The following is a 26,713-nucleotide window of genomic DNA, read 5'->3' on the forward strand; positions in this document are numbered from 1 at the left end:
TGTTTTGAAAGGAAATATTGATACTTTGAAAGGAAATGTCAAACAATTAAAGGAAACATCAAGAAATTGGAGGAAATATCAATAAAAATAGTTTAGATGCAGATTTTTTTTAAAAAAAATCAATTTCTGAAAATAGCCACAGAAAATCACTACATCAAAATCCAATCTGCAGCGATTGTGAAGAAGCGAATTAATTGAAAATTCGGTACCAAACCCAATTTGGGCAGAAGTTTAGTACATCCCTAGCATAAAGGCATGTATTTTTAGAGCTGCTCCATCCATACCCAGAGAAGGTCACCTGTGCCTTTAAGGGTTGCATAGAAACGATACCAGGCACAGTTTCTCCCAGCTCTGCAGCAGTATGTGGAAGAAAGCTACCCTTCATGAAATCTTAACTTCTAAGCAACCCTGAAAGGCCCAGAAGTCCTTTTAGAGGGCTCATGCATTTGGTGCTACTCACATCCCCTTTTAATTTGCATGGTTCACATGACGTTACCAGCAAACAGAAGCTATCATACAGTTTTCCCCTGTAAATCCATACTAACCCAATCCTCTGATAATATGAAAAGGGAAGGGGGAAAAAATCACTCTGTATCTCTAGTGCTTGCAGATGCTTTGCTCCAATGCTTTTAGGTGGGTGTGTCAGTTGTTCCCCCCTCCATGCCTCCTCCCTCCTCCTCCCTTCTTTCATTTCATTTCCTGTGGGCTGACAAACAACTTTCAGCAGCTCTCCCCCCTTCTGCCAGCCTTTTTTATGTTGCTGCAAACGGTGCCTTAGTTTCCCCCCCCAACTCGTGTGCAAAAGCATGACTCTGCTCAAAGAAAGATTTGTATTTCAAGTGTATTGTACCAGTGAAAATACAAATAATTGCACTTCTGGGTTGTTGTTTTTCTTAAATGAAATTAACTGGTAGAACATGTTCAGTTGCCAGGTAACCAGAGGGAGTGGAAATGTTAAATTAGAGGGCATGGTCATTAGGAAACTGTGTGATTGATCCTTCCCCTCAGTGTGAATAGAAAACACCGTGTTTGCAGGTGGCATTGAGCTCTTACTATGGACGGTGCAAATAGAAAATGGAGATAAAAACAGTGTCTTTAGTACAAAGTAACGCTCCCATGTGGATAAGCCCAGAGTATGGATTGAGTCAGCCTAGGCATGGCCCATAGAAGAAGCTCATTGCAAGCTTCTGTTAGAGATAATAATGTCCGGTGGGACGTAGAGGGGGAAAGAAATCTCTGTGGAGTGGCCAATAGGAAGGAGAGTCCATGTTTGGCCTGAAAGTGGGGAAGAAATCAAAAGTGTGTGATGAGTCGAGTCCCCTAAGCATGATGCAGCTTGTGTCTGATAGTTACTATTTGCAGACAGAGCTGATCAGCACATGTGCACATGCCTTTCTTTGTATCCACTCCATCCTGCTCCTGAAAGCGACAAGCTTTTTATGTTGGCCAGGCTTACCAGTGTGAAAAAAAATCCTGTGCTGTGGAATTCAGCCTCTCTCTTCCTACACCTTAATTCTATGATGAAGGAAGTTCCAGACTCCCATTTACTCCAAATAAAGTGAAAGGAAAATTGCTTGGTGAAATTGTAGTATAATCAAAGTGCCCCCAATTTAGCCAGGCCTCTGCTCTGGAGAATAGCTAGTCTAATGGTTAATGTAACCTTAGTACTGCAGGATTAGAGGAGCTGAATCTGCACTCCCATAAACTTGAGTCTTCTAGTTGTCCATAAATGCATGTATCAGTGAGCGTCTTGTGAACCTCTAACAACTCAGATTTTCTGCTCTGCAGGGCCGGTGCTATGGAGGCCGCTGTAAGACCAGGGACCGCCAATGCAGTACATTGTGGGATCGTAGTAAGTATTGCTCTTGGTAATTCAGATGCGCTGGGTATGCTATAGTGAAGCCTGATTTCATGTTGCCACTACATCCCCATAAATCAGTGGGTAATGTAGGGTGGTAGTTGGACATAGGGTTGCCGGCTCCATTCTTGGAGTCTCTTCCTGTAGCTGTGAACAGAGCAGGGCAAGGAGGATATATGCAGCTGTCTTCTTATTTTGATATTCACTCAGTTGCTCCACTGTCCACTTTCTCTTGCAGTGGGACGCAACTAGCGTCCTGCTTTCTGCAGCTGATGAAAGAGAAGGGTGAGGCAGTAGGTTGCGCTGAGATTTGGCTGGGACACTGTAGACCTCGCAACTGGAGCTGGTTAATTGTTTGAGTCAATGGGGACAACATAAGATGATTGTGTGGCCATGCCAAGGGCTGAAGGGTTGACGAGGGTTCAGCACCAGCAAATCCCTGATGAGCAGATAGCTGTGTCTTAATCAGCCTTCCCTTTCACTGTCTCTCCAAGAGATGTAAACAAAGAACAAAATCTGTTTAATGGGGAGGGGGAGAGAGAGAGAGGCTTCAAAACTCATATATCTATAGGCCTATTTCTCAGTGATACCCAATCACTCACTCTCTTTTTCTGAATGTCTGTGCTCCGATTCCTTCTTTTCCCACCCTGATTTCTCCAATGCCAAGTTAAGAGCAGGGAGTAAGGACTTTGCAACATTTCTTGGCATTAGAAGAATAATTTAATGAAATAGTCCATGCCTACACACTGCAACTAAAAGCCAAGCATGCTGTTCTCATTTGGCATGGTGTTAGCTGGACTAAATTGGTAGTTAACAGTTTGGGTCCTTTGAGTTGGATACTCCCTGAATTTGACACTGATTTGCAACATCGCTTTGTACCAAGATGTCCTTAGAAGGACTCCAACGGAGTTGCAAGCTTAGAAAACCCTAGTCCAGCTCCTTGTCTGATGACAGACCCCCTACCACCCTCACTTAGTTTTACATTTGCTATCCAGAGCACAATTTACTACATGCAGAGAGCAACTGCATCAACCAAAGGCACCTGAGGAACAAATGCCTCTGAATGATTCCAACTGCAGAACCAAGACATGTGCTTATAAGAGAAGCAAGATTCATCCCCTACACACAGTCACACACACACACACGACAACAGAAAAGAAATTGAAAACTACCACAATGAATCTTGGGGATGATTAGATAAACGGACCTGGAAAATAATCTGACCTTGATAAAGTTGCTTTCTTGAACATCAAACAAAGTGACACAGTATTTCACTGGAACCCAGCTGCTTCTGTCTAGGTGCGGCAGACCTCAATGCCCGTCATGGTGAACGTGGGGAAGGGAGGGGCAAAAAAGTATCCTGTTGACCTCAGTTGTCACCATAGAGGCAGCAGAACATACTGTCATAATTCATGATTCATAAATGAATCCAACTCTGGAGCATTCAGTTATAAAAGTTTGCCTCCCTGAGTGTAACAACAACAACAAAAATATCCCACAGACCTGTCCTTCCTTGTATTGGAACATTATGATACTAGCAACATTTTGGACTTTTTTTTAACTGCAGGTGTTTTTGGAATAGTAATTGAAACTCAACAATATCACCAGCTTTTGATCTGGCAAAAAGTCATATTCCAAAAGCTGGGTCAATGGAGGACTTTCCAATGTCACAGTAATAAAATTAACAAACTGAATGGGCCTCCTTCCTAACCATCTGAAGGCACCAGCACCACCTTCAGACCAATGGAAGAATTGCACTCTGTATTGCAAACTTTTTTTGGAGCAAATCCCTTGGAAGGAATGCTTGGTCCAATGGAAGCCCAACCAGCATCAGTGCGCGGGCACACATGCACACCTCCAGTTTGTTTTGTGTTCATCAGATTTCCTTAAGAGTGGTAGTTTAGACGAGCTTGTAGCTCTGTTGGGGAATGTAATGCCTGCTGGGCCCAGGATGTGTGGCGGTTGTGTGTGTGTGTTAACCTCCTCTGGCATGCCATAACTGCTCCTTGTTTTCCTTTCTGGGATACAAGCTTCAGCTGAAAGGTTTTGCTATGAGAAGCTGAACGTTGAAGGCACTGAGCGAGGGAACTGTGGGCGTGAGGGGAACCGCTGGGTGCCATGCGTCAAGCAGTGAGTAATCGTAAGATTTCCCATTTTCCCATAATGCACTGTGTTCTTATGCTACAAAGCACAGCATCAGATCACAGAGGGAAATGGCTACAATGCCACAACCACTAAGCTGGTGCAAAATTCTCTTTTCTTTTCCATGTAGGGATGTGTTGTGTGGATACCTCCTGTGCGCCAATGTGACGAGTTCTCCACGTATTGGCGAACTGCTTGGCGAAATCACCACCATGACTTTCTACCACCAGAAGCGTTATGTTGACTGCAGGTTAGTGAAGCCTTACAATCTAGATCCATCCTCTCTCATACCAGCTTGCTGAATAATTTGTTTTGAGACAGGAAGAAACAACCCCAAACTTGCCTACAGATTCTCTTTCCCTTTTCCCCACTCCCCAACAGCTGGGTAAGATCAATCTCCTCTAAACATATTCCTCACCTCACTTTTCCATATGGTTAAGATTTCTTTTTATTTCCAAATAAAATAAAACTTTTGTTTTTTTGGGGGGGGGCTAACAAACCAAAATATGTTAAATGTGAATCCATGCTATTTTCCATTAAAGGAAGAACTTTTTCAGTATCTTGGAATAGGATCAATTATATGTACACCTACCACCTAAATATTCATAGGTAGCAAATGCTTTGAATGTGCAGCTCCCCACTTCTGGTGTGACAGGAAGTCCCAGCAGGCAGCCACTACAACAGGGGTAGAGAACTTTTCCCCTCCCAAGGACTACATTCCCTTAAGGAAAAGTGGTTAGGGGCTGCATACCTGTTACGTGTGGGGCCAAAATCCAAAGTGGGGAGAGCCAAAACATACACATACCCCATTCTCTCTCTTGCTGTTGGACACACTCACACCATTCTGTCTCTCTCTCTCTCTCTCCTACATACATGCCACAGACACGCTACATTCATTGGCTTGGCTTCCATGCTGTATTCTCTGAAAGGAACCCCCAATGCCCAGCAGAGAAACACAGCATGCTGTCCATTGAGGAAGAGAGTGATTTTTAAAACTCCCATCCCTATGATTTCCTCCTGTGCTGCTCACCTGATTGGAGATTACAGGTCAAGGGCAGGGGCAATGGGGCTGGGAGCCGCCAGATGGGGAGGCCTGGCTGGTGGCTTCTGGCCCGTGGGACAGGGGTTGCCCACCCCTTCCGTCCTTGTGAGGAGGTAGTAATGGAAACTGATGGTGCTTCTGTAATATCTCTTTATTTCCAAATGTATATAAGCTGATCATGGGGGAAGCCCAGCAGGCACCCAGGCAAACAATGCTAGTGTTTCAATCTGTTTGAACCAAAACCATTGCTTGGAACCCTCAACGTTCCTTCTGGCAGCTGGTAGCAGAACTCTAGACTGGTTTCTCCTTTGCTGTCCACATTGCAACTCTCAGGGCAGGGCAGGAGGCAGTGAGGAGGGGAGAAATGCCTCAAAGAGGGAAGGCATTAACTAGCACAGAGGTATGATGACGTGATTGCTAACTTGGTCTTCTGGTTGCCAAGTTGACACTGATTCAGCTTCTCACCTGGATGGCAACTAATTTAACAAGGACCATAGTTTTAATTGTGCAAGGGCACTAAGACATTTTATGTATTTATTTATTTATTAAAATTATAGCCCACCCTTCCCCCCAGAAAGCACCCAGGGCGGCAAACAAAAACATTACATGCACTTAAAACATCTTTAAAAACAAATGAAAACAAGACATCCTAAAAACAACTTTAAAAACATTGTAAAAAGCAATTCCAGCACAGCCACAGACTGGGATAAGTTCTCTACTTAAAAGGCTTGTTGAAAGAGGAAGGCCTTCAACAGGCACCAAAAAGGTAAGAGATGGCACCTGTCTAATATTTAAGGGGAGGGAATTCCAAAATGTCGGTGCCACAACACTAAAGGTCCACTTCCTATGTTGTGTGGAACAGACCTCATGATAAGATGGTGTCTGCAAGAATAGCAAAGGCATTGGAAGCACCATTTTGTTAGTATGTCTCTCAGCTGTTCCTTCCATCTAGAACAGGATTACAAAACCTGTGGCTCCCCAAATGTTGTTAGACGACAATTCCTGTCTTCTTAGACCATTGGCCATGGTGGCTTGGGCCGATAGGAGCTAGAATCCAACAATACTACGCGTGCCACATGTTTCCTATCTCTGCCATAGGACCCGGACAGAAGATATTTCCCTCATGGAGCAAGCAGCCACTTGCCAGGGAGAGTATTTTGAGTGGGGAATTGGCACAGGTGGGAAGGGTTAAGCACTCCCTCCCCCAGTATTCTTTTGTAAGCAATTGGCAAAATCTGGCTGGCAAAGTCCTGCAGACACAGAACCACAACTTCCATGTGGATTGCAGGTGTCCCTTACAGCATATCATGAAATGCAGCAAAGGGAATTGTCAAAAGAAGTGGCTAGTGGACCCTTCTCTACTCAGCTTTCCCCCATTATCATCATCATGATCAAAGAGCCTTGTCTGTTTCTGGGGCAATGAAGTATTCCAGCCACACAGAAGAGCTATTTTTTATTCTCCCAGGGGCGGCCATGTGCAACTTGTGGATGGCACGGATGTGAGCTACGTGGAAGATGGGACGCCCTGTGGACCCAGCATGCTGTGTCTTGATCACAAATGCCTTCCTGTGTCCGCCTTTAACTTCAGCACCTGTCCAGGCAGCTGGGGTGGCCAGATCTGCTTTGACCATGGGGTAAAACGTACAAACAGAGCAGGGTCATGCTTTCTGTTGTTACTGAGTCTTAAAGCACAGCAGCTTGGCACTTCATAAGAGTGCAAACACTTAGGACTGTGATCTGCACAAATGCAAATATTGAGCCGTCTATTCTGGTTTCCTTGGCTTTATTTCCCTCATGGGCCGAGTCTTGGGAATAAGAGGTAATGATTTTGAAGCTGGAGGGCTGGGGAGAAACCACCTCTAGTCTTTTCTGAAGTTGGCAAGCATGAATCATAGCAGAAGTACATAATGACCCAATGTTTCTAATATTAATTATGTTTTATTAGCATATTATCTAGTAGACACTTTGAATTTATTTGACAATAGTTTCGTGCAGAATGGTCATTCTCCACTAAGGGGGGAAAAGGCTAAAAAACTATGCTTTGGCTTCTTGTTACCTTTTGGTGTTAGGGAATTTTATTTATTTTTGCTGTCCCATCTTGTAACATTGTCCATGCCACTATAGGAGACAGCAACTTGCTTCTTTTAAAAGCAGCCCAAGTGGGCATTTTTAGGAATGTCTTCAAGGAGTACCACATGCAGCCTCTTTGTTGGTTATAGATCTGTAGCAATGAGGGCCAATGCATCTGCTATCCTGACTGGACAGGAAAGGACTGCAGTGTCTATGATCCGATCCCAGAGACTAAGCCCACAGGGGAGACAGAAAAGTATAAAGGTAAGTTCGCATGATGAGGCTTACCTAAAAGTGCCCAGAACCTCGTCTCACTTACTTGCAAATCAGAATGGCAAATATGGTTGTCCTTATCAGAAGGTTAGGCCTAACAGAGACCATTCTCGGCTTTCCCTCAGAAGATCCTTCAGCTCCTCTAATCTATTGTCAGCTTCCAAATGCCATGTCACAGTTACAACATTCCTTGATGGAATACCAAAATCTTACAGGTTTGGGGAAACCTGAGTACATATCACTAGGTTTTTATCAGTTTATCCTGTTTTGTTTTAAACACAGCAAGGTTCTTTCTACCACAGCTGTTTTCGAGAAATTGTCCCAGAATTGCACACCTCCAGCTATTTAAAAGCAATCTCTTATTTTGGGTGTCAATCTGAATGAGCAGTTGAAAGCCATGAGTTCTTAAGCCCACAATATTTTCTTAATTCTGGATTTAATTCTTTCTCTCTTATCAAGTCAGGTGGCTCCCTGGCCATGTCAGGCGAGTTTTAATTCAGGTCCAGCCCATAGTACTGTCAATCAAGCACCCACGTTGTTGGACCACCTCTTTTCATAGGAACATATGAAGGAAGCTGCCTTATACCGAGTCAAACCATTGGTCCATCTAGCTCAGTACTGTCTACATTGACTGGCAGCATCCCTCCAGGATTTCATACTAAGGACTCTCCCAGCCCTTTTTAGAGATGCCAGGGGCTGAACCTGGGGCCTTCTGCATACAAGGCATATGATCTATCACTGAGCTATGGCCCTTATCTTGCAATGGTCTGTTATATTTTTTTATCCACTCTTCCTCTACAGGTCCCAGCGGCACCAACATCATTATTGGCTCCATCGCTGGAGCCATCCTGGTGGCTGCTATCGTCCTTGGCGGCACTGGATGGGGATTTAAGTAAGCAGCGTTGAAATGCGCATGCTGTGCCTTCCAAATAGTGTGCCCTTGCGCTGAATTGCCTGGGGGCTCTCTCGCATGCTCTGCTCCAAGTGCCCTTTGCAGTGGGCCCCTTTGGCACCTACACTCAGCTCTGGGGAAGAGGGGATTGACTGAGGCATGGCCCACCCATCCCCAACTTCAGCTTCTGCACTTTTTCTCAGGGTGGATTCATACAACCACAGGTTTCAGGTGGCTATTGAAGTTGTCCTGCAATAGGCCATTTGCTAGCTTGTTTCCTTGATACGTAGATTCTTCCTATGGTAGTGTAGGGAAGGCATGGGGGATTCCTAAGGCCTCACCATTTGGAATGGTATCGCCACATGCCTGGATTGGAGACAGGAATCGGTCTTGCCTGATGAATTGTCACCCTGTTGCCAGTTCCCTCTTCCTTCTCTACAGGACCTTCCATCAGAAAAGGAGCAGCTTGGGATTGACTTGAGAGCCTGGCTAAGAATTTTTTTCTTGAGGACCTTTGAACTACTCAACAGTTGCAGAAGTAGCTACCAGTGGGTGGGAAGGGGTGACAAAGAAGTTTTGCACATGATGTGCTTATTGCCGTGCAAAATGGGGCACCGATTGGTAGTCTGTATCCACCCTCAGACAGATTGGGGTTGGCTGCAGCAGGGAAATGTGACAAGCCTGGGCTGCAGGTTTAGGGAAGGTGGAGAGAATATCAATTTATGGAGGCATTTTTGGCTCCACCCCCTGCCCAGGCGTGGCTACTACTTTAGACAACACTTCAGGTCTGCTTCTAAGCCCACTTGTCAGGTTTTACTCTTTAACCCCAATGCATTTTGCACTGTGCATGTTATGTAGTCTTGAAGGCATCCTCTTGTGTTGAGAGCCAGTGTTTACCACATTGGAGTGGGGTGGGGATGTGGCACACATAGGATTTGCTCTGATGTGGTAAATTCATGTGGGCATACTGGAACAAAAAGTTCACCATATGTGATGCTCTAACCTTAACATTGTTCTGTGGTCATTTTGCCACCTGCGAAAGTAGAACATAAACGGGGTCTTAGAACATAAATGGAACAGTAACAGTGGTAGGAAATCAGGAATCTCAACAGGAAGCCCCTCGGTGGCAGGTGCTTTCTCTTACAGGGATTACCTAGTACTGTTGCAGTTTTCAGCATACTGGTAGCTTGCCCTCCTGAGCCCATTCAGGCAGTCTATCTGGACTTGCAGCAATTGGAGAACAATCAATCCCCCCCCCCAAACATGTGGTTTGTAGTTCATTGGGAGGTACTGGTTGGGAGGGCTGTTTAAATGGCATTATCCCCCCTTCTCTGCCCCACTCCTAGGAAACCTTCCTACTACCGTACAAAAGTTCAACCCCTCTGTTCATGTCACACGTCTAACAGCAGTCTGCATTGCTTTGAACTGGGGCCCTTGTATCCCCCTTTTCCTCTATTCCTCTCATTTAATGAACTGGGCCTTTCACCCACTTGGCCTGGCTGCATGTTACTGAGGGGGAAATTTGGGGGTCCAACACCCTGTGGTTTTCCCTTGGGTAGAAGGGTCACCTGGCATTGGATAATCTAGACATGGACTTAGCTATAGATAACACTATCTGCTTAGGGAGGGTGGTGCTGTTTGGAGGGAGGCAGTTTTCAGCATTGGAGAATAACAGCCGCATCCAGGCGGCGGCAAGGGGGCTAGTCTCAGACTGGCTGGGGGAGACGCACTGTTCCTCTCTGATCCACACCAGGCTCCCTGTTTGATGTTCTGCATGGACTGACTCTTGCATGGGTGAAGGAGGAGTGTCTGAAATGATAGCCGCATGATTCAAATACTGGCTTTAAGGAGATGGTGGCTGGAGGGAGGAGATGTTGGCATGGAAGTGGGGTGGGGGACAATAGAGTCCTGAAATCTGTGACAGGTGCCATCCTCTAGGGCACTCAGCAAACTCTGAAGGCATGAGCTACAGGAATCTCAGTCTTGGCCCCTATGAAGTGAACTGTACCCACTTGAACCTCCACCCCAATCTTCCCCACCCACAAAATTCATTGCTGCTGGTATTTGTATGTTGTATGTGCCTGTCTGTCTACACTATTGCATTGGAAATCAAGGCACAACAGTCCCAGCCAAGCTGCTGTTCTGGACGCTGGAATGGGGTGGAGGGGTAGGGGAACGTGCTATAGGCCTTCCAGTTTCTAGCTAATATAGCTAACCATCTTCTTTCCAGGTCTATAATTTCTTTTCTGGAATTACACACATCTTGAAATTTCTCCCCACCACCTTTCCCAGTTATATACACCTCAAGTGTTTGGAATTCTGTTGGTTTTAGGACCTTTAAAACATTGTGTATATGCCATGAAATTATCAAAATGTGCTTTGAGGGAAGGGTTGATTGCAAAATTTGGATTCTTTCCTTACTAGGTGAAGGTGGTGAGAGAATGGGGTGGAAAAGCAGAGACTGAGGAGCAGGAACCAGAGGCTTAGGAAATCACAGAACTGTTGCTGTGTGGGAAATTGCCACTCCCTAATACAGTGGCAGCGTTGACCACTTTCTCTCTGTTTTCTAGTTGCCACATGTTTAGGATGCTCATATTATTGCTTGTTGACCACTGAGAGCTAGAAACTTGCTTTTGAAAAGAGAAAAGCTCATATTCAATGTTTCTTGTAGAAATTAAGATCATACATGGAGTAGGTGCTTGAGGCCTCTGTGCCATGAACTTGTGTGCAGAAGGGGAGGTCCAAGTGAAGCTGTTCCTTTTCTCTTGGCATTTCCAGCCTCCCCTTTTAAGTTCTGACAGGAGCTATATGAGCTAAGAATAGTGGTGGTACGACCTCTACACAAAAGCTGTCCTGGATGGTAAGAAGATGTTGCATGCGTGGCTGGGTTTTGCATTACCGACCATGGCATGTGGCACGAAGACTGGAGGCAGTTAGGCCAAGGTATACCCAGCTGAAGTTACCTGCTAACCCCCCTCCCCCTCTCTCTTCTCTCTCCTCGGCTTGCAAAGGAACATTCGCAGAGGAAGGTACGACCAAGCTCAGCAGGGCGTGTAGCATCTCCCCTCACCACCACTGCCCCCTCCATCACCCATCACCTCCATCCCACCCTCCTTGTCGCCTTCACCCTGCACTCCATGCTTGCAATGATAATGTGGGTGGCAGGGCCAGCTGTCTTGCGGAGGCCCCTCTCAGCAAAGAGGATCTCATCTGTGCCGTCGCTTCTCTCCATGCATCCATCCATCCATGGCAACATCAGCAACACTTCGCTCCCCATTTCTTCCGTTGTATGTGGGAGGAGGGTGTTTGGGGAATGAGCAAATGGCATCCGGGGATTTTCCTCCTAGGATTGTAAGGATTGAGCCATCTAGCCTGGCAACAGGCCCTGTGTTCATTTATTGGATGGCAAGATCCATGATGTTAACCTTGTCTCCCAGTTTCTGAGGCTCAGTTCTTGACGTGTTACTTTTTTGTATATATAGTAAAGTCAATGGGTTAGGATTTTACCACGTTAGTTTCACAGTGAGAATGTTTCCTTTTGAATGGGCCCTCATCATAAAAGCATGTATTTCTTATGAACTCTGTTCATTCTGACATGGAAATGATACAGCTTGCTTTCACAAAAACCCGAGGGAGCCTCACTAGTACATGTACATCAATCACCTTATTCTCAATGAGGGGGTGCTTCTTGCTACCCCCTCTCTAGTTATACACAAAGATGTGATGCTTAGTCATAGTTTAGCACACATACAGGTCCTCACATATTATAAAAAGTTTTTGCAGCCTTGAGATGTATTCAACCCACTCAAGAACTCTTCAAGACAAACCATTCTTCTATGGAAACTGAGGCCAAGAGAGTGCAACTTGACTAAGCTAGCCTGTAAGTGGCAGAGACATAAACCCAGGTTCCCCCAGGCCCAATGCTGTAACCAGTGAATCTCACTGGCAGATGCCTGTTACTACACAGACACCTGTGTTTGCACACAAACCCTGTCTCCTGTTACTAAACACACAATCGTTACTTGCTATATGGGTAAGTTCACACATGCCCAAAATGTATATGTGATAGTTACTTGTGGTATATGGGAATCGGGGGATTGTTGTCCCCACCCCCAAATACATGGGGCATTTCGTTTGAATTGAGGCCCCCACAACATGTCATGCTTAATCACAAGTATTTTCCCTATTCTTTGTTACCAAAAATAGCCATGGAGGCTACAAGCTTGAGTGAAGGAAGCTGCTTAACCCTTTCACCTCTGATGTTTTTCCGCTCAACATTGCTCCCCACACCCACAGTTCCACCTGCAGGGGAAGAGATACGGCTATCCATTTCTTTTCCCTCTGTGTGGCAAAAAGCAGTTTGAGGAGAAGCATTTTGAATGGGAAAACAACCAGTGGCGAAAGGGTTAAGAAACCACATTAAGACTACTTTTAAGCCTCCCAGTCACAGTGGCTGCGTTTGTAGGGATGGGTTTGGGGGACTCGTAATGGGAGGGGGAGAGGGGAAAAGTAAGTGTTGAGAGTAGTTTGGCTTGAGGCTAAACAGTAGAGGAGACTCACTCAAGCAATTGCTTGCCACTTTTTTAAAAAAAGAATGTCAGACCCATGGGAGTTGGGCTTATTTATGTACAACAGTATGCACATTGCTTGCACCTCAGGCTGCATCTGTACCATCCATTTAAGGTGCATGGCTTCTCCCAAAGAATTCTGGGAACGGCAGTTTACTCCTCACAGAGCTACAATTCCCAGCATCCTTAACAAACTATAGGATTTTAGGGGGGAAGCCATGTGCTTTAAGGCTAGGGTTTGGATGGAACCTCAGACTAAAGATTCCACATATGGAGGTGGGTTGAACTTCTCTACCTGCTATGTGTAGCATATAGGACCTTATATTAATGGACCCTCGGATAAAATATCTGAAGAGTGTGGGAGTCTTGGTTATGACCCATGTGGTTAGAAAAACTCCAGCACAACAAAGTATGCCTTCAGGTCCAGCCAGGAAAGCTTTCATCAGGCTCTTCTTTAAGGTTGCAGTATGGTACCTGGACATAAGCAACCACTAAGATCTAGTTCTTGCAGACAGTAGGTAAAGTCACTACCATGTTGGACTGCAAGTGGGGATTAATGTAATCTAATGTCCTCCATACGAAACCAAACAAACACAAAACCCTGCACATAAAAAAACCTAGTTGCTAGTTCTAGCCAAGCCTTTCCTCCCGGTGTGCTTGTTTTCCATGTGCGTATGTGTGGGGGGGGGGTTGGTTGTGGAGCAATGTGTGAGAAGTAGGCCTTAAATTGTAGTATTCATCACAAGGAGTAATGGCTAGGTATCCCACCAATATTCCTACCAGGATAAGTGGCAACTTTGGACCTTTATTAATATACTACAGTACAAAGAAGTGGGAAAAGGCTAAAGAGGAACCCTAAGAGACTTCTCTAGAATCAGCATGTTTACCTTTACCACTAACATTCACCTATGAACAGTCTTTCTCATCTGGCCACTCAGGATTTCCCTTTCTGCAGGCCAGGAAAGGTCACTCGAAACCTGGTACCACGTTATTTGGGGGGGGGGGAAGAGGTCTGCCCCTGCTTTATGCTATGAGATGCACACCCATGCTTATTTGCTGCTACCTGTACATTGCATATTATCTTTGTGAATGTGACCTGGCCATCTCTTTGGCATTCCTCCCATTTCATGGCTTCACTGGTCCTTGGAAGTTTAAAAGAGCCAGGGCTTTGGGTGTGTGTGTAGATTGTCTTATATGTGAGGGAACCAAATTAGAATTGATTCACACAAATAATTGCTTAGGTGGAACACAATTGATTCACACAAATGTTGCTTAGGTGGAACAAGGTATTGATGTAAATAAGTGCCTTTTACCCTCAGTACAGTAAAAAGGCAGTCGTAGAGAGAGAGAAAACAAAAACACTTCTAGGTTGTGGCAATGTGGCTTCTGTTTCCATTGCAGAACCCAGTCCTGGAACATGTCTAGCAGTAAAAAGAAAGTACCTCTAGCCTTTTGCAGAGTTCATTCCTTTCACAGCATACATACTAATTTTTATTTTCTGACATGTCTGTGTCACCTTTCTTCCATCATGGAACTGAAGGTAATGTGCATGAATATAGCACATGCCCAAAGGCACATATTTGATTGGTGAGGAGGGATTTCAGGAAACCTTGAACATCAGCATCTCTCTTGAAGGAACTTGTGTGGTAACTTGTAATAATATAGTAATTTTGTTTTGTTTTTACTATATGGATATTGAATAGATGCTGCCATCTGTAGAGCAGCCACCTTTATACTTTGCAGGGCTTCTGTGATGGGGAGAAATTCAATAGGTGCAGCCTTCAGCATGGAGATGTGGAGGGAAGCTGCACCTGCTGAATGTCTGTCTGCCACGCAGCCATTGAAGGCATAGGAACCTTGCCAGCCAATGTTACATTTGGGGCAGAGGTCCAAAGCCCCAATCAGCAGGAGGGTCTCCAAACACTGAAGGGCTGGCTTTCCACCATGAAAGCACATTACCATCTAAAGAGTACACACATACGCAGTAAGACCATTAAGCCAAGGGTCTAAAATGACGGCACCACTGCTGCCAGGAAAAAAAGATGACTGCCTTATCCATGATCTCTCCTGATTAGAGCAGGCGGAGGTAAATATATGGAGGGAGACTGTTTCGTGAGGTATGCAGGACTCAGGCCTTCTAGGGCTTTTTAGATATAGTAATCGTGCATGGGGACTGGAAATCAGATTGTCCTTGTTACTTTGATTATGGTAAAAATTGAGTTTTCAAGTTATTTCCCAAAGTGTGTTTCCACGCTTTCATGGTATAATTGGTACTTTTATCTTGCTGCACAATATCTCCCTATTTAAAACTTAACATTTTGAAAATGTAACCATTCAAGGTATACAAAGAGAAGGGTGACATCCAGCTCCCAAGTAAGCAAGCAAGCTTTGTGCAAGCCACGTAGCTATTGCTGACATAAACAAAATCAGTAAATAATTGGGGGGGGGGATGGACATTTTAAAAAAGTTATATATCAAATTCAGATTTAGAAGAATTTAAAGCTGAATATGATTACTTATCACTAAATTTTAAGACCACACAGAAATTTAGCAGGTGAAACTTTGTCAGGCATGGAGATAAATGGTAGGGGGAACTGTCACCTCCTTAACTTCTGTGGAGTAAAATGGCGGGGGATCGTGACCTTGAATCTAGTACTTTGCATCCTGTGTTCCTAAATACAAAAAAAGTCATAAAGGAATATTGAAAATAACCAAAGAAGTTTGTTTTTGTTGCAAATTTGAGGCGTTAAGGATTCCCTTGAGAATTTTTTATTCTGTTTAATACATACAAGCAGTACTAATAAGTACTAGTGTAAGAAAATAGATAATTGAAGCTATTAAACTGGAAAGGTTTGAGAGTAGACAACATAATCCTAAGCATATTTACTCAGAAGTAGGTAGAGATAGATAAATCTAATATTGATTTCTTTCCATTGCTCATTTTTCCAGTCTGATGTGCATTTCAACCTATTTTTACATCAGTTTGTAAAAATTTTAAAAATCTGCACAAAAATTCATCAGCACTTCTATGTGCATTTCTCCTAATACACACATTTTGTATGCAATTTTCCTTGTTCTTTTGGAAGTGTGCTTTAAATTATTAGAGGTTTAGAATTCTTAAATAGTACCCACCTTTGCTATAAGTGTAGCCTTAGACCAGTGATAGTAGCAAAGAATTTCCACTGTGTCAACAACCTACAGAGTACATTTTCTGTAAAATTACTTTTGCTTTCTCCCTACTTCCACACCGCCAAATGACTAGGGTATGTAAAATGGCAAATGGAGATCATAGCAATAAAAACAAAATAAAACCAGACAACTCCCTTGCCATGGGTGGGGGTGGTTTGGCAATCCCAGCTTCCTAAGGTGGCAGAGTCAGGCATTTACTGGTGCCCTAAACTGAGAAAGGGCCCATTGCCCCAATTACTCCATTTTCACTTTGCACTAAACATTTAATAAGCAATTATAGAATTCTCAGTCTATGCATTGCAGTTTAAAGGGCCAAAGAGAGGGCCTTGCTTGAAGCCCCAAAATCTTGGTGCCAGCACTGATGGGTGGGAAGCAGTCAGTCATGAATCCAATGGTCATGTGAAATGGCCCTCAACGGTGCCCCATTGTCAAAAATGACCCCCCCTTTGTACAGTCTCCCCCCACATTTCACTAAGGCATTTCAGAACGTTGTCATACACTATTCTAAACCACTTTTAGAGTTTCATGCATCTGTAATGCAAATGTGTAGTACATGTGCTAGGGTGTACATTCAATTTAAAAACGGCTCACTTTAGCTCATAACTTTCAGTTGTGCATTAACATTTTTGCAGGCACCTTACTTGCACAAGAGCAGCCAAAAGCCACTGTCAGTATTCTTAGTGACAATAGAGGTCCACAGCATTGTGTTGCAGTGGCTCAGTTAAGAAGTTCAAGGCCAACTGTGCCATTATACATAAACCTGTCCACCCCCACTGCCAGATGAACCAGCTGAGACTCCAGTGTGCAGCAAGCAGAGAGAAGGTACACCACAGACAGGTGACGTTACAGAGCAAATACCCCCAGATGCCTCAGTAATGTACCAACAGACAAGAGAAGAACATATCTGGCTCTTTTAATCCTTCTGAGGAATCACCACAGTCACTTCCGTCGTGCATTCTTTTATCACTATACGTTGCCACTAAACTGCCCCCTTGCTTCTTTGTTACAGGTCGGGAGGGGCTTAGCCCCAACTCATAACCCTGATCTTTGTGCTGCTGTGCTGGGTCTGTATATTCACCATAGGGTGGGGAGGAAGGTAAATACACCCTCCTTTCCGCTTCCTGGTCAGCAAATAACCAACATCCCAAGCCACCAAGTCTTCCATTACCTCCTGGATGGACATGGGCAGGACAGACGCCCTCCTTTGGAGGGGCAACTTGCACTGCACTGCACTGCCTCGCACTGTGGGAACAGCTCCCCATGGACGACCACAGGCCTCTTTATACCTTGCCAAGTTCACTGTGTCCAGTCTCCTTGCAACCTTTCCTGGGAAAAAGGGCCAGAAAAGGGATGCTACTTCACAGGTCTACAAGTGTGCCTCACTTTGCTAATCCCAACGAGGAATGTACCATGCTGGATCTGCCAAAAAGCCACACACCACAGGGGCATAGCAATGCTCCTCAGCTTCTGTGCCTAGAAGACACACTGCCCCCTTTGCCTTGGAGTGGAAACTGAACAGCAGGGGCCATTTGGGCTGTGTGAGGACTCTGCTGGGGTGTGTTTTCTTCCATGGTTTTTTCACATGTGCAAATAGCACCAATATCCTCTACCCTTTTTTGTTCCTGGAGCGGTGCATCCTGCAGCAGCACAAAACTGCTCCTGGGTATGTGGGGTATATCTTTTCTTTTTAATTGTCAACAAACTAAGCACAGTCGGGAGACAGGGAATTGCAAATTCATGGCCAGTGCTTGCCAAGCTGCTAAGAGTGAGGAAATGACATGCATTCACCAACTTTATCCTTTTCACTCATCAATTCCCAAAACCTTGTCCAATTAATATTTCCATTGTTCTGCCCACAAGCCCAAATACAACAGTCCACCATCCTGGGGGGTGGGAGTGGGGAGGTATTCACTAATGATAGCCATAGATGTTGAGGCAATGTTCTAAACAGACCTGATTTACTGCTAGGCAGTACTGAAAATTAGAGAGTGGCAGATCCATGCCACATCTGTGTTGGTCCCTGGATAGCAGCTCTGAGAACAACCTTAGCCTGGACACTCAGCCCAAGATATGCTTTAAAGCTGGAGCATGCTTCTTGGATCACAGGTTGCTGCTTCCTTTCTAGGACTGCCCAAAGTGACTGCTTTGGTTGCTTCTGTTGTCAGGCTGGTGCTGCCTGCCTACCTGGGCTGGGGACCCAACTGTAGTTACTTGGTGCAGACAAAGCAGTATGACATTGCCCTTCAGAGGACACTGCCAATTGCATTTCTGGCCTTGCACTTTTCCAGTGAAGAAACATCTCCTGCTCAGTGAGTCACACAAAGATATGGTATGGAGGAGGAGGAGGGTGTCTTAAAAAAACAATGCTCTTACACAACCTAAAAATTAACGTTGCCAGCTATAGGAGAAAAATATACCTCCAGTTTAAAATCTGAACAGCAGTGCTATCAGGACAGGCCTTTGGGACAGATGGCCAGGCCCCACTCCACAGAATGAGCAGGAGGGCCCCCAAAATGCAGCAGGGCTGATTCACCATATGTTAATAGTGACACACCCTACCATCTAAAGAGGGCCCCCATAAGCTCATTAAGTTCAGAGCCTAAAACTGCCTAACGGCACCACTGAAGAAGTGGGCCTCAGCTATCAGAAAGCTGGGAAACATTGGCCTAAAGTGGGCGGGGTGGGGTGGGGCGGGGCAGGAAACATGTGGCTCTCTAGATGTTCCTGGGTTACAGCTCCCATCATCCTTGATCATTGACCATGCTGGTTGGGGCTAAAAACAGCTGAAGTCCAATAATTATTGCTGGGGGGCTGTAGGTTCCTCAACCTTGGCCTAAAGGAAGTTACTGCAGCTGTGAGGTGCGCAGCACTTCTCAAGTGCGTCCCCATTTATAAACATGGACATAGTGCCCTTAATCCTCCTGGGTGAAAATTACAGCCCCATTGAGAAGAAAATAGTGTCTCATTGTGGCTAATAATCCCCTACTGAGAGTTCTCTGCAAACATGCCTTCCTCCAAGTCCAACACAGACAAAAAAGGGTGCTAAATTCCCCCAGCAAATAACGCAGGAAATGTAATTCTAAACGAGTAAGAAATAATGCCTGGTCTTCTCTGAGATGGTGTCTGGGTTGTACCACAGCAGATTGTAGGTCGGTTCTCACATGATGACTAACTGCTTCCCCCCTCCCCCACACATAGCAAATTATTATGGTATAAAGAAAGTCACTCTTTACTCCACGCTAGCTTCCTTCCACGCAGAACATTTTTGCATGGAGGAGCATTGCCATGTGAGTTCCTCCCTCTTGCACTCATATGGTATGGCCCAGAGTCACAGCTTTAGCCCCTCATGGAAAGCCTAGTTTAGAAGTTGGGAGTCATAATCTGACCCTGCTTTTTTTTTCTTTTTAAATTAAGTCCAGAGCTGGGGGGGGGGCAGTGAACTGGATTGAGGGAGCATTGCTGAGGGAGGGAGTCTGACTTTTTCCTCTTGCAACATTTTGCCAGCCTAAATTGCCCCTCTGAACAGCAGTCTGCCCCATGGGGAAAGCATAGAGGTATCTATATGTTTTCCCACATGGAATAGCTAACTGACTTTGGGTTTGAGCAATTTAGGCCATTTCCAGCTGCTGCTATTTAATTCAGTCACATACCAGAAAATTCAGGCTGGGCCATTAAAGCTGATTTGGAGCTCTCGCACAGCAAACACCTTCCCTCCAAAATTGGACTTTTTGTGGTAAGGAAAGTGACAGGAAAAATGCACAGGAAAATGTGGGGTAACAATTGCTTGAGACGACAATGTCTAACCTCCCCACAAACTTTGTACAAATATCTCCCAGCAACACTTATCTGATTCAGCCCCCCTGGAAAAATGGTGGGATCTCTGAACATGGGTCTTCCAGCATCTCATCTAATTTGGCCAGTCTTTAGGGTAGGAACTCATCTATAAAACCTCTTGCCAGAGTAGAACCATTCACCTACCAGGCTTCCTCAATAATAGTGCTGTCTCAGATTTCACCAGGAGTGAGGGAGAGATTTTAGCAAGGTGCAGATCCCTGCTCTTAAAGACATTCAAGGTTAAATTGCTAAAATGCAATGTATTTTAACAGCATTTTCTCTCTCTGTAATATCTAATAATAACCATAGCAGTTCTCTGTACTGTAGACACTGAAGGTGGCTTACACAACCCTGTGTAGTTTACAGTGCAATCCTGCACACATGTTACCTGGGAATAAGTCCTATTGAACACAATGAGACTTACTTCAGGGTTGACATGCATAAAACTGGTCTGCTACTCTCACAAAGGCCATTACTTAATCTTAACTGGGTATTCAGGGACAGCCATGTTAATCTGTTGCAGCAAAAGCATAAAAGAGACTGGTTGAGAGCAAATATGGGCAATCGACGCCTGGCCATCTGTCAAATTGGACATTTGTCCTCCTATCCTGGCTATTATAGTGGTTGACCCAGTGAGCCATTTTTCTTGACCAAGGAAGAAGAATTTGGACCTGGTGGCTTGGGTGTGGGCAAAAAACTCTGCACATGGAGCAGATTTTTTGCAAAATGAAGGTCCCCCATACAGTCTTGCTGCTCAGGTTCCAGAAGCTTACAATAGCAAGGTGTTCCTGCCAGACATAATTCACCCTTACCCCTATCTCCTTGTACTGTCCCTCACCTATCCCCCCTCTCTTCCTATTTGAGCACCACATGAAATAGTAAATACTGGGCAAGAGACAGCAAAACAACTACGAAAGGACCAAATCTACCCCATTGAATCCCTTGTTGCCCCTAACCTTTACTACAAACTCCTTCCCTCCTCACGCATGACAGTTACAGCTAGAGGAATGATGCTGGGATCTGTAGCTCCTTTGTCTTCAGAGAGGACTGACTGTTGGCACCCTAAATTTCAAAACAGGTAAGGTGTTCTTCTTACAAAGGTGGTTTACATTAGGAGCAGGCCAGTTTCCGGATCACACAGAATGTTTTCTCAGGCTGGTTTTTTTGGGGACCTGAGCGTTACTTGAGTATTATCTGTTCTGTTGTGAAATTATTTGGGGTGAGGGACTGAGGTTAGACTGCTTTCTGAAACATTATGTGTATGTATATAAGAGAGATAGAGATTGTGAATGTGTGTGAGTGAGTGTATGTGTGCTTTAAGGCAGCATGGGTGAATGTGTGCTGTAGGTTTTGGTGCAATGGGCAACTTGAACCCTTTTTTAACATTTGCACAGTAGCAAGGATCAAGGCTCCTAAAGCTTCAAAGGCAAAGCAGTGAGGAAGAGGAGGAGTGAAGTCTGCATCACAAACGAAGAGCACAACAACAGTGGAGGGAGCTCACTTTGTGCTGCGCTCACCTTGGATCCCCTGCCACCTCCTAGCACTCTCCAACTCGTGGGCACCTAAGACTGTGAATTACTTTGCACATGAGTTGTATATGTACATACGGGCTGCCTCCCTTAGGGTGGATAGCTTTGTCTGTATATCGTGATGTGCGCAAAGACTAACTCAAATGCTTCTTCAGGGCATTCCTGTAGATACACATTACACTTTCATTGCACACGCTGAATGCTGAAGGCTGGGCAAGTGGGTTTACTTTCCAACCAATTGATGGAACAGTTCTGGGTCTTTCACTCAGGCAAATGCAAACAGCTAGAAGCCAGGCCTTCTGTTTTTGTGTTCCCTGCTACACTGTGCACATATCTGCCAATATCTGCTCAATCTGAAAGAGAGCAATTTAAGCTCTTCTCCCGACCCTAGAAATCCTGGCTAACTATAAAACAAGGGCCAATATTTTAAGATTTGAATTTCTGTTAATCTGAATGTATACTACAACAAGGTAAAATACAAAGATGCATCCAACTGCCATATTTTAAGATTGAAAAGTAAAGTTTTTTTTAATGTTCAGCTCTTATTATCATTGACTTGTGCCTCATATGTTGTAAAGTTTAACTTGTTTGTCTCAGTTAACTTGCAGGAGAGCTGTGCTCTTCCAAGGACATCAGATTTGAACTAGAAATTTAAGTCTTGTTTTGCTTAGTCTAATGAGCTTGCCTAGGAGAAGACTTCTTTCAAAGGGCTTTGTTTTGATTCAGCAATTCTGCTCCTGCAAATTGTACTGTGTTTATCTCAGCTTTCAGGGGATATATTAGCTCTTTCAAGGTCATTGTTGATCTTGTAGCTTATTTTGTTTGTTGTGTAGCCCAGTCCTGTGCATATTTATTCAGATGTAAGTCCCGCTACATTCAGTGAGATGTGTTTCCAGGTGAGTATGCATGGGACTGGTATGTTCCCCTTCCAGTAGATAATTTCTAAAGAAAGAAATGCTGGGGCTCAACCTGGACATCACATCCTTTGACTTGGTACCCTTCCTTCTTAATTCACAGATGTGGGAAGCATGACTTAGGCTATTTTGTGGTGATAGAAATACAGGCTGACTCAGCTTTGCTCTGAGGCATGGTCTTTTTAAATTGTATCACATGATCCAGAGCTGAGCCCTGGCATATATAACCAAAAAAAGAAGTTTAGTCTCTGCATCTGCTCAGAGAGACCATATACTTCATTTGTTCCACTTATCCCAAATATGAACTTTGGTATTAAAAACAAGTGCCTCTGTGGAGCCTGAGTTCAAAGTAAGTTCTAAAACTGTTTTTCTAGTTCATTGATCTGTGGCTGGATTGTCCCATTACGTGAAGGTGACTTTTCCTTGAATTATTTCTTTCTCTACTCCATAAATACAATGCTCAATAGCATACCAGCCATTTGAAACTTCTTCCTGAGAGATGACAGCCTTTCTGTACTGGAATTCCCCCAGGTCATTCCTGAAATTACACAATCAGTTATATAATTTTGTGTAAGAAACAACTTGAGGCTCCCATGCCAACTTTTTGAATGCCCACCATCTGGGTCCTTTCTCTCATTACAAGATGTTGCGATGTATCAACTTCAAAAGCAAACGGTCAAAGTAGAAAAGAATAGCTAAAATAGTCAAACCTATTTACTTCCCTATTTTGACTGAGACAAAACCAATTTCATCACTCATTTCCACTCTGCTTAGACTTTGAGACCTGATCTCCTGATCTGACCGTATACACTGATCCCTAAACGTTTTCTAAACAATACTGTCAATTTTAAGGTAAGCTTTTCAAGAGCTGAGCTGGTTAGATCAGTATCAAACTGCAAAGGAAAAGCAATTTTCAACACACAGCTCAGATGCTTTGCAAGCTTCTGTGAGACAACAAAAGAAAAGTAGATGTACATGATCTAGTTAGTCCAGTTAAAAAAGAATAATTGTTTTGATTATCTCCCTTTCCCTATCTCTTTTTTAGAAGATAAATTTTAATTTGATATGGATTTTACCAGGGTTGATTATTGAAAGAAGTGAAGAGGAAAGCCAGTAACACATGAATTAAGAGGGGAGTGCCTTTTATCTGGTAGTAATGGAAACTTTTATTGTGAGCCACCTCTCATCTGAGACCGAGGGCCAGGACTTCTAGGGGTGCTTCGAGACAGGTGGCTCTGTCCTAACACTACCCAGTCATTGCTCTTCCGCTATAAGCTGTAAGCAGAATTGCAGATGACTTTCTACACTCTGGGGAGTACAGCACTTTTTTGGTGTCTTCATCCCACTGTGTTTCATGCTCCCTGTGATCTTGACTCCGCTGTGTGGGCAGAGTGATGGTCCCCTCCTCTTTCTCCCACTCTTCACCTTCACTTGATGCTTCAGCCGCCACTTTGAGTAATTAATTAATTATTTCCTGGTGTTGTTTCTTCCAAGGGGCAGCTTTAATTCATTAGTTCTCTCCCCCACTTTTGCTTCTCCCAATATTTGAAGCAGTGGCTTTAACTGATTGCTTCCTGAAGCTGTTTCCTTCTCCCTACCTGGGTGTGTCTTTATTGCCCTCAGTGCCATTTTGCACTGTGTTTTTAAAACAGTATCTTAATTGGTGCAAGTGCCCCGGCATTTGTATTGGCAGTATTTCACTGAGGTAACATTGCAATTAATTGCGACAGTATGATTAAAAATATAGTAGAAAACCCAACAACAACAACAGCATGCTTGTAGGACAGGGAATGAGGCCTGTGGAGTTTATTCTAGCCCCCTTGCTGCCCCACCTTCTTGTGGCTGAGCTTTGAAAGGGGAGTCGGGTTAAGCAGTGGAGCTTGTTGAGATGCAGTAATTATCACCTGAGCTGTTTATACCAAATGGAGATGGGAGCTGTGCTCTGTCAGTCACTGTCTCCAGACTGCAGGAGCCTTCTCCCTTTGCCTTGCCCTTGCTTGATCCATAGAATGGAGAAGGGGAGGGAATGGCTGGTGCTGAGCCTGGGGTGGGTGGGCTCAACTTCCTAACAGTACTGAGCTGCAGAGCAGCCTGCAAAGCAATGAGGAGTCTATCTAGTTTCCATATATCTCCATGGCAATGTGTAAGCCACATTCTCCTTGCACTTCTGCAGCCTCCAGAGAAAGGGCTGCGCAAATCACTCAATGGGCTCATTTACACTGTGGTTTAGTGTGTGTTTGGTGCTACTCACATCCCCTTTTAATTCACATGGTTCACAGTTTCCCCCTATAAATCTATACTAACACAATCCTCTGATAATATGAAAAGGGGGGGAGTCTTCACTCTGTACCTCTAGTGCTTGCAGATGCTTTTGCTCTGAAGCTTTTAGGTGGGTATGTCAATTGTTCCCCTGTCCATACCCACTCCCTCCTCCTCCCTTTGTTCATTTTGTTTCCTGAGGGCTGAGAAGCAGTTTCCAGCTGCTCTTCCCTGTTCTGCTAGCATTTTTATGTTGCTGCAAACACTGCCTTTATTTTCTTTTCTCCCCTAACTTGTGTGCAGAAGCATAACACTGTTCAAATATTTGTATTTCAGCTGTGCTATACCAGTGAAAATACAAATAATTACACTTCTGTGATGTTTTTAAAATGAAACTTACTGGTAGAACAAACTGCGCATGCTCGGTTGCCAGGTAACCAGAGGGAGTGGAAATGTTAAATTAGAAGGCGTGCTCGTTAGGAAACTGCATGATTGATCCTTTCCCTCAGTGTGAACAGAAAACACTGTGTTTGCAGCTGGCACTGAGCCCTTACTGTGGACAGTGCAAATAGAAAACAGAGGTAAAAACAGTGTTTTTAGTCCGAAGTAATGCTTCCACGTGGATAAGCCCTCCATCTCAGTTCCTTTATAACCCCATTTCCCACCCCCTGGGCAGTAGCCAGCTCCTAAATCCCTCTTCCCATAATCGCCCATAGCATGGTTGTTGTGGTTCTCAAAGGAATAAACAGGGCCTCCCCCTTCCTCCCATAGCTCAGTGTTAGAGCATCTGCTTTGCACGCAGAAGGTCTCAGGTTCAATCCCCTGGAATCTCCAAGTAGGTCTGGGAATGTCCCTTACCTGAAACCCTGGAAGGCCACTGTCAGTAGGCATGGATAATACTGGCCCAATGGTCTGATTCAGTATAAGGCAACTTCCTGTGTTCCACGTCCACCTCCCCTAAGATGTAGGGTTGACTATTGGACTTGGCATGTCACTGTACAAGTCAAAGCCTAGCTTCTCATGAAAGATGGAAGAGCAGCATGTTCCCAAAAAGTCCCTCAGAAAAAGACAAACTTTCTGCAGTAAAACAGACAGAAGACATGTGGAGAAAATGCAGGATGATGATCAATGAATGATGTTACTTAGATGCCTCTTAAAAAAATGAGTGAATATAATGTGGCAGTTCCACTCTATAATGCTTAATGTGGAAATGCTTCAGGTCAGAGGGTGCCAGGTGCAGAGTGATGTTTGCCTCAGTATATCTTATCTTAGAATTAACAACTACTCTTCTGGTTAATTCCCACTGTTCCTAAAAACATAAAAATGTGAAGGAAGAATTAATAAGAAATGTTTGAGGTAGCCATCTTATCTGGTTTTTTCGTTCTTGTTGAACAATTGTTTATTTTCTTCTAATCCCAGGTTGCCTGCATTCCTGATGAAAAACTTAATAGTAGAGTTGAGAAATAGAATAGTTTAAAACACAATTGATTGTAATAATACAATTTGTTTGCTTTTTTCTGATTTTGTGTTGTAGTTGTAAAATAACTCTAATAAATGAGATAATAATTAAGACAACAAATCAATGTATGACATGCACAACCCCAATTCAAAAAAGGTCACACAACAGGCCAGTGTCTACCCCATCCCAAATTCCTCTATTGTCAGTTGGAGGGCTTATCTTTGCATTGCACACAAGCCTATGATAGAATAGTCATGCTCCCTGCATTAAGAAGGGGTGGGGTGAGGTGGGGTGGGAATTAGCATGACATCGTGTGGATGCCTCCCAAGAAGTAAGTGCCTGGGATATTGCGAATACTTAGTAAATGGTTGATGTGGAAGTACCCATAATCATCAAATGACTCTTACCTACACTTTCTGCTGTGGTTATCTGTCACTTTTTTTAACCAAAGAGTCTTTTTTTTTTAAAGCAAGTTATTAGTATTTTTATTTAAATTTATTCTTTTTTTAAAAAAAATAAGTGTCTCAAAACAAATCTTTGTAAGGTTTAAAATACATAATATGCCATAAAAATAGAGAACAATGGAAACATACATAGTAGTAAAAGTGTCTATTCACTAGGAATGGGTGAGAATTTCAATTTGGTTTGCATTCCAAGCCAAATCTATCAAATTTGCACTTCCCA

The 26,713-nt window shown here is 44.1% G+C and overlaps 1 protein-coding gene across 4 annotated transcripts in view; it reads left to right on the forward strand.

Moving 5' to 3' along the window:
* ADAM11 (ADAM metallopeptidase domain 11) overlaps positions 1–21,317 on the forward strand; it is a 137,013-nt gene extending 115,696 nt beyond the window's left edge. For 3 of the 4 annotated variants that reach the window (XM_061591302.1, XM_061591303.1, XM_061591305.1), the window contains exons 33-39: positions 1,789–1,852; positions 3,889–3,988; positions 4,131–4,250; positions 6,508–6,676; positions 7,262–7,376; positions 8,187–8,277; positions 11,289–11,783. In XM_061591302.1, coding sequence (XP_061447286.1) covers positions 1,789–1,852; positions 3,889–3,988; positions 4,131–4,250; positions 6,508–6,676; positions 7,262–7,376; positions 8,187–8,277; positions 11,289–11,334 — 705 coding nt within the window. In that variant the 3' untranslated portion in view covers positions 11,335–11,783. Of the gene's footprint in view, positions 1–1,788; positions 1,853–3,888; positions 3,989–4,130; positions 4,251–6,507; positions 6,677–7,261; positions 7,377–8,186; positions 8,278–11,288; positions 11,784–21,265 lie in introns of those variants that run through there. The other variant, XM_061591304.1, reaches the window with a different exon arrangement.
* The last annotated feature ends 5,396 nt before the right edge of the window (positions 21,318–26,713 follow it).

The sequence above is a fragment of the Rhineura floridana genome, chromosome 11 (genome assembly GCF_030035675.1).
Source record: "Rhineura floridana isolate rRhiFlo1 chromosome 11, rRhiFlo1.hap2, whole genome shotgun sequence".
Lineage (NCBI taxonomy): Eukaryota > Metazoa > Chordata > Lepidosauria > Squamata > Rhineuridae > Rhineura > Rhineura floridana.